Source organism: Cyprinus carpio, chromosome B6 (genome assembly GCF_018340385.1).
Source record: "Cyprinus carpio isolate SPL01 chromosome B6, ASM1834038v1, whole genome shotgun sequence".
In the NCBI taxonomy this organism is placed as follows: Eukaryota; Metazoa; Chordata; class Actinopteri; order Cypriniformes; family Cyprinidae; genus Cyprinus; species Cyprinus carpio.
In genome coordinates this window covers 26,958,231-26,966,176 of record NC_056602.1, presented here as the reverse complement: position 1 = coordinate 26,966,176, position 7,946 = coordinate 26,958,231, and the positions used below count along the sequence as shown (strand labels likewise).

Sequence of the window (7,946 nt, the reverse complement as noted above, 5' to 3'; positions counted from 1 at the left end):
TTGCTGGCCAGAGCTGAGGTTTTCACCCCTGGATGAGCATGTTTGTGTGTGTGTGTGTGTGCGTGTGTGTGTGTGTGTGTGTGTGTGTGTGTGTGTGTCCTGAGCTCCACCTGCACAATCTGAAACACTCTCCGTTCCCTCCTCTGTTTGTCTACGGAGGTGGATATTTTTTAATGTTTGGGATGGATTGGAATGGTGTGTGTGGGGGTCTAACATAGCGTTACCAATAGTCCACATACTTGACTTGAGGAAATAAACTCTTTCTCCACAGGCCTTAAATACGAATGTATGGTCGAGCTTGAGAAGAAACAGAGGGCAGGGCCAGATTCTACATCCCAGAAACCTTAAATCTCAAATTTGTCATGTGACCTCTGACCTTCCAGCAGTGTGCTGATATTTAGATGATGTGGCAACTGAATTTTAAATCCATTCACCTCATTTGATCTTTTAGTGTTCAATAAAAAATGCTCTCTGAAAACTACCTGTATATTACTACACAGCTCTCTGGGATACTTGATTCTGATTGGCCGATAGCAGCTTTCTGCTCACATAATATAATTCAAAAATGTATTTATTTATTTACTTACTCTATTCATTAATGTATTTATCTAATATATTTATATCTTGGTTTTATTATTTATCTTCATTTATTTTTATCTATTTTTTATTTCTTGATTGTATTATTTATTTGAAATAAATATGCAAAATTACAGACACAATATAATATCAAAATTAATATTATAATTAAATATGCAATATGACATGTTATTACATTTATTATCTTTATTATTATTTTAGATTTTCTGGTTATACAGTACATTGTAAAAAGTGAAAAGATGCAATTATCTGACCCTTAAAAAAGATTTTCAGTGATTTAAGTTAACCTAGTGAAACACAAATTCCTTCATATTAAATAATATTTTTTGACTTTTTATTTTTAACTTTTTTTCTTTTCTTTTTTCTTTTTTCAGTTCATTCGGTAAAACACAAATTTTTGAAAAATTTATTGAACTTTTTTCTTATTTCTTAAGGGTGCATTAATAAAACTTATATTTAATAGCATTTGCACATCAGCTCTTACAATGTTAAATATGATTTGCGAAGTTATAGCAAAAACAAAACTGTTTTACAAGAACGTACTATTAAAGAATTTTTACTTCAAAATTTCAAACCAGTGTGTTACTTTCTGTTTCTTTATAACTAATTGTGAAATGTATCGATTTCTGAGTGAAACATTTTTAAAATATATTTTTTTTTAAAATGAAGTTTTCATATAAAATCATGTTTATTGCATGGATAATTTGCATACCAGATCTGACCCGTGGCTCATAGATTGAGGACCCTAAGCAGTGCTTTATTCTGGTGACCTAATGCAAAGCTTTTGGTTTTATGTATTCAGTGACTCATGCTTTAAAAAGAAATATTGCAGTTGAATAAATCTGGACAGAATGACATCAGAGAGTAATTAAGCCCGTTTGCGTTGGAATTCCGTTTCCAATTCCTGCGCTCAGGTTTGCGCGCAACTTAAGCACCTGCAGGTTTGTGTATGTGTGTGTGTGTGTGTGTGTGTGTGTGTGTGTGTGTGTGTGTGCTGTTTTCACTGGACCACGTTCAAACTCGGAGAAGGAAAGAGAGAGTGAGCGAGAGAGCGCATTACGCCATCCTTCCCTCTTGGAAAAAGTGGGATTTTAAACAAGTCCCTTACAAGATATCAAGCAGAACCGCTGGACTTCACCGAGAGACACTGCGCTTTTGTACCTACTCCTGGATCTCCACTCCGACAGAGAGCTGGATCACTATGGTTCTGAAGAGAGGGGCTCATGGCAATGATTTGCGCAGAATAATCGATCAGACTTTTCCAAAGCTTCATTTTTACCTCTCCAGACCCGTTCATGGTAGAGCCGTCGGTCATTTCTCCATCACCGAAACTCAGAGGAAGATCAGAGGATGAAAGTTCTGACTAGTCTCCCTCTTTTATTGGGCTTCTGGACTCTATTATACCTGGACTTCATCCCGCAGGCGCTCTCCATCGCCGGAGTGGCCGGTCACAGGGGCGCCGGGACGGCCAAAGCCAATCCACAGTTACCGGTGGCGCGCAACGGCACGACTCTCGTTAAGCCCTCAGATAACGCCAAGATCTCTCGCATCCGCGCTGGTCCACCTCTGATCAAGGCCGAGGCTAACCCGGCTCGCGCCGCGGCCCCTGTGAGTCTGGGGCGCAGAGAAGCCGCGCGCTCTTGGGTACCCAATGATGCAGCGAGAGTCGCATCCTCTTCCAGCATCCAGCACCAAGCGGGGCACAATAAAGGAGTTTCTGTTCAGAAATCCCCTGCGCCGGCTGCGATCAGGGCTGGTCAGACCAATGCTGGCGCGATAAAAAGCATCGCACCGCCACCTGCGCACCTGCGAGCGGTGAAGTTGAAGGGCAGCGAGGAACCCAAACACCTTTTAGTGACGCCCCATGACTACATGCTGTCCCTGTACTGGTCACTGTCCAGCGGAGAGGTCAATACTAGTGTCCTGCACGAGGCTGGGATGGCCAATACCATCACCAGCTTTGTAGATAAAGGACAAGGTATGGTATCCCTGTTTATTCTGCTTTGCATTGGAGAGTTCTTTTATATCCTCACTATATGGATAACCGGGGCAAGTTGTCACATTGGTAAATTGTCACAAGGGCTGTATCTCAGTAACTAGGAGGTTTTGAATCAAAAGTGTTTCTTCCTTTTTTTCCCTTGTTGGTTGCAAATATTTAATATTCAAAGTTTTATATTTCATATGATTTTCATATATATATATATATATATATATATTATATATATATATATATATATATATATATAGATATATATATATATAACATATTTATTTATTTTATTTTTTATAGTTTTTGGGTAAAAGGATGAACAATAAAATCACAATGGTTTATTTTATGTATTTATATGTAACATTTTATTAATTAGAATTTGTTTTCTGGTACATTTACAGTAGCTGCTTCATGAATTGTTTTATGTTTTATACCAATTTAACTATTTAAAATGAGAAAAGCCTATAATTCGCTATTTAATATCAGGTTTGTAATATGACTACTTACCCCATATATTGTGACAACATGCCAGACTTTTTTTTTCCCTTGACTATGATGGTGAAACTTAAGAAGAATATATAAACTTATGAATATATATATATATATATATATATCTATATATATATATATATATTATATATATATATATATATAAACCACTCACTGAAATATTCACTTGAGACAATTAGTATCAGTATCAGTTTTTCCTAGTCCCAATTACCATTTACCTAGTTAGTTAGTTAGCTAGTTAGTATAAAGATTTTAGGTTAAAATAGATTTTATAAGGCAAAGCTGTAGTAAGTGGCCACACTATCTTTAATCATGTTTAAGATTTTTGCAGGCCCAATAGCCTGGCAGTGTGAAAAATAAATTATTTATGAGAATAAATATCCCATAGAGTTTATAGTCAATATATTTTCTCAAATACTAAGCTCATAAAAAAGTGGAGGTATGACAATAAAAAAACAAACTTGCATAGGAAAATGTTATATGGCCTTTCAAATGGCAGGATACTGCTGTCGCTGCTTGAAATGTCACGTCAACTACCCATTTGAAGTCTACTGCATTTACGTTAAATTGTCCTATTCTGTTTATACGAAAGAACAGTCAGTGGATATATATTTTTAAAACATATTATTTCTGCTTAGTTTTGCACTACACACTAAATTGACACAATCAGGGGTTTTTTAATCCGGGTCTCTGACCCAAACCAACTGTGTCAATATGCATCTGGCATAAGACTTTTGATGGACCTCTGCTTAAAGTAAATAAACTCCTGGGCCGGTTACAAGTAGGTGGCCTCAATATGTTTTTATTTTTTCAAAGTAAATCTGTTTAAAACGGCATTTAAATGGCCCTGCTTTATGTAGCTCCAAGGTTGACTCCTCAGAAGCTTTGAATGGTTTTAGTTTATGCCGTGTGAAATGCCCTTTGCAGATTTATAGTTACCACATCCTCTGTAGACACCGAGAAAGAAATGCATGCATTTTTCCATCACCTAAAGGAAAAGTTTCCCTACAAATGATCATTTACTCACATTTGTTGCTTCAGACCTGTATGACCTCATCTGTGGAGCACAAATGTTAGTTCTCCATTCACTTTCAATGCATGAAAAAGAGAAGCCTGGAACATTCTGCTAAATATCTCCTTTTGGAGATCATACAGGTCATACAGGTTTGGATTGACATGAATGTGAGTAAATTGTGGTTAAAATTTCCATTTTTTGGTATTAACATTTGCTCTAAGTTATAACTATTTCTTTCAGTTTTTAAAATGGACCGCACATCATGTCTTTGAACATACATTCAGTGTAATTTATATCTCCACACACACAAACACACACTCATTCAGAGCTAATCAGTTGCACTCTCTCTGCCCCTCTCCATGCGCTTCAGATGGTCTTTTCAGCCTATGTTAGTGAAAGCCATATGTCACGGTGGTAGGCCCACTGGTAAATAGCTGCAGGTTGATAATAATGCTGTGTTTACAGTATGTTGTAGTCTCCAGGCCGAGGTCATCTGGTTTTAATAGTCTTTTGAAAGCAAACTGTTCTTGGATAAAATGAAACCTTTGATTTTCATAATGCACTGCCTTCATATTGCATTGCATTGCCTTCAGAAAGTGCTCTCTCTTAGACAGACAGACACACACACACACACGCACACACACAAAATCACGATGTGTGAGCTTTTGATTGTGGAAAAAATTAGCTGCAGTGCTGTTAGAAAAGATCAAAGTGACTGATCATTTTACTCTTTTAAAAATAAATGTCTTCCCTTTCAAAAAGTAGTGATGGTATCAGATGGAAATACCATGTTGCTGAATGATTGCCATATTCATGTAATATGGTGTTTACTGCACATGATACCATTGTATTACCATGGTAAATGTCCATAATTACTCTAAAACATGGCATAAACCAAAAGAACAAAAACATAACAAAAAAACAAATAACACCAATTAAAAAACACTGTATTACCCTGACACCATGTGCAAAAACATGGTATTACCATGGTAAATCATATTACTCTTATGGTAAATGATAAAAAAACATTATTGTATTCAAAAAACATAGTAGGCTATTACCATGGTAAAAAACATTATTGTATTCAAAAAACATAGTAGGCTATTACCATGGTAAATGGTAACATTATCATGGATAATATCCGAAACACATGGTATTACCATAGTACAGACAAAAACAACATTGTATTATCTTGAAAGCATGTGCAAAAACCAGGGTATTACTATGGTAAATGATCATAAAATCATGGTATCACAACAGTAAATGTATATATATATATAAAAAAAAAAATTACAGATGTCCAAAACTATCCAACATTACCATAATACCATACAAAAAATTGGTATTACCATGGTAACATCCAAAAAACATGGACTTATTATAAAAAAATTGTACATGAAAAGCAAATCATACTACTTTTTTGTGTTGTGCTATTAACAGAGATAAGTTTTAAAATGAAACAATTGAAGCAAATCAAGGGCTGTTTTTATTGACCTTTGACCTTAACTTTTGCAGATGACCGTGGGCCCCTCCTGAGGCGTCAGCGGTACCTCTTCAATATCAGCTCAATGGAGAAGGAGGGTCTGTTAGGCGCAGAGCTGCGCATCCTCCGAAAGAAGCACACGGACTTTCGCAAGGTCACGTTTATTGAGGGCATGGCAGCTTTGAGACTGTACACCTGTGCCTCAGGTAAGCAAACACCCATCCTGCTGCAGACCCGATACATCAAACCTCATAGCGTCCCGTACTGGGAAGTGTTTGACATCTGGAAACTGTTCAGGGACTTCAGAAACGCTCCTCAGCTTTGCTTTGAGCTGGACGCAGACAATCAAGGCGGACCGCTTGACTTGCGATTGCTCGGCCTGGGTCGGGTGGGAAGGCAAAATAAGGAAAAAGCCTTCTTTGTGGTGTTTGGCCGTACAAAAAAGCGAGGGCTCTTTTACAACGAGATCAAAGCCCGTTCGGGTCACGACAACAAAACCGTCTACGAGTACCTCTTCACCCAGCGGCGGATGCGGCGGGCACCATTGCCACGTGTGAAAAAACCACCCAAGAACCCCAAACAGAGGTGCAACCGGAAGCAGTTGCACGTCAACTTCAAGGAAATGGGCTGGGACGACTGGATCATCGCGCCTCTGGAGTACGAGGCCTTTCACTGCGACGGCGTCTGCGACTTTCCCATCCGCTCGCATTTGGAGCCTACCAATCATGCCATCATCCAGACTCTCATGAACTCCATGGATCCCAGATCCACACCACCGACCTGCTGCGTCCCGACCAGACTCAGCCCCATCAGTATTCTGTACATTGACTCGGCCAATAATGTGGTGTACAAGCAGTACGAGGACATGGTGGTGGAGAGCTGTGGTTGCAGGTAGCGAGATATTCTGAAGACTTTCAAAGAGCAACCAGAAGAGATACATTTTGGGTCTTCATGACTTCCAGACTTACTTTGTCAAGAGTTATTTGACCAAAACTTTTCCTTTTTGTTAACTTTTTTTATTTTATTTTATTTTATAAACAATAGCTTATACACTTGCATTCTAAATGAAACAGGGTTGTGCACCATTCAGAATTTAACTGAGAATGTTTTAAATTCAATTTGAATCGAGGAAGCAAATAGAATTGCAATTTAAATATGAATTTAAGGAAGTAGGACATTGTTTATTAATTTTATTGACATTTCCATTAATTATAAAACAATCCAATGCAAAATCCAAAATACAGGTAAAATACCTTTAAAAAAAAAACTAAAAAAAAAAAATAGAAGGACAATATGGAAACTGCCTTCATTTTAATACATTGTGCCCTATTTTTATGGATTTTCTTTTTTAACAGTAAAATTATCCGGAAATGAAAATGTTATGTTAAAAAAAAATTATATTTCAATAACAACAATGATTTTACGAAAAAAATAAATAAATAAATAAATAAATGTATTACACTATTCACAATTATCAAATCCACAGCTATTTAAAGAAATATGTAACTTGTGACTCTAGATAGATAGATAGATAGATAGATAGATAGATAGATAGATAGATAGATAGATAGATAGATAGATTCTAAATATGTATAAACTAAATAAAAGAACATATATTCCATCATATTTAATGAATTAACTGTTAACCAGGGTGGAAAAACACTTCTTTTCCCAGAATGCATTATTTGTGACGAATTGCAATTCAGTAAATTCCTCTTCCAGTCATTCCAATGAACTTCCTGTCGGATGTGGCCAATTTCAGTTCACACTCATGAATTGAAAGAGAGCCGCTTCTTCCATTCTGAATTTTGCACAACTCTGTCATGTAGATCATTATTAACATCTGGAGTTCACATAAAGGATTCAGAACAAACAAACACTGTTGCTTTTACATTTTTATTTTTTTTTGTTTACACGAACCTGTGTTGATGTGCCAATAAAACGCCACACATTCCCTAGTCAAACGCAGGTGTCTCTTCAAAGCTAGCCGAGGGCTTTTGTGCTAATACATTTGGCTCAGTTTTCCCCTGCTGGTAGATGTCATAACTACACCATCTGGCTGCTAAAAACATCTGTCTCCATTGACAGCCATTCAGTATATTTTGCTGGAATACATGTAAATGCAAGCAACAAGTAAATATTTAATTATCTTATAGTAGATGTTTTACCAGTGCTGGATTAGTCAGTGCATCTTCAGAATTGTGAATCTTGCTGGTGAAATGACACCACTACTCACCACATGTTGATATTTTATCCTCACATTATTAGCTGCTCAACAGAAGCACATTTTAAGTATTTTTTTTTTTTTTAAGTGATAAAACTTGAGTAAATGTCTTGTTGTATTAAAAATT

The 7,946-nt window shown here is 36.7% G+C and overlaps 1 protein-coding gene across 1 annotated transcript; it reads left to right on the top strand.

The window, feature by feature from the left end:
• The first annotated feature begins 1,655 nt into the window (after positions 1-1,655).
• On the top strand, positions 1,656-6,728 carry LOC109052600 (growth/differentiation factor 5-like). Its single transcript, XM_019070013.2, has 2 exons — positions 1,656-2,575; positions 5,628-6,728. Exons 1-2 carry the CDS (start codon positions 1,948-1,950, stop codon positions 6,488-6,490), a joined length of 1,491 nt encoding a protein of 496 aa, XP_018925558.1. The 5' UTR covers positions 1,656-1,947; the 3' UTR covers positions 6,491-6,728.
• Positions 6,729-7,946: the final 1,218 nt, after the last annotated feature.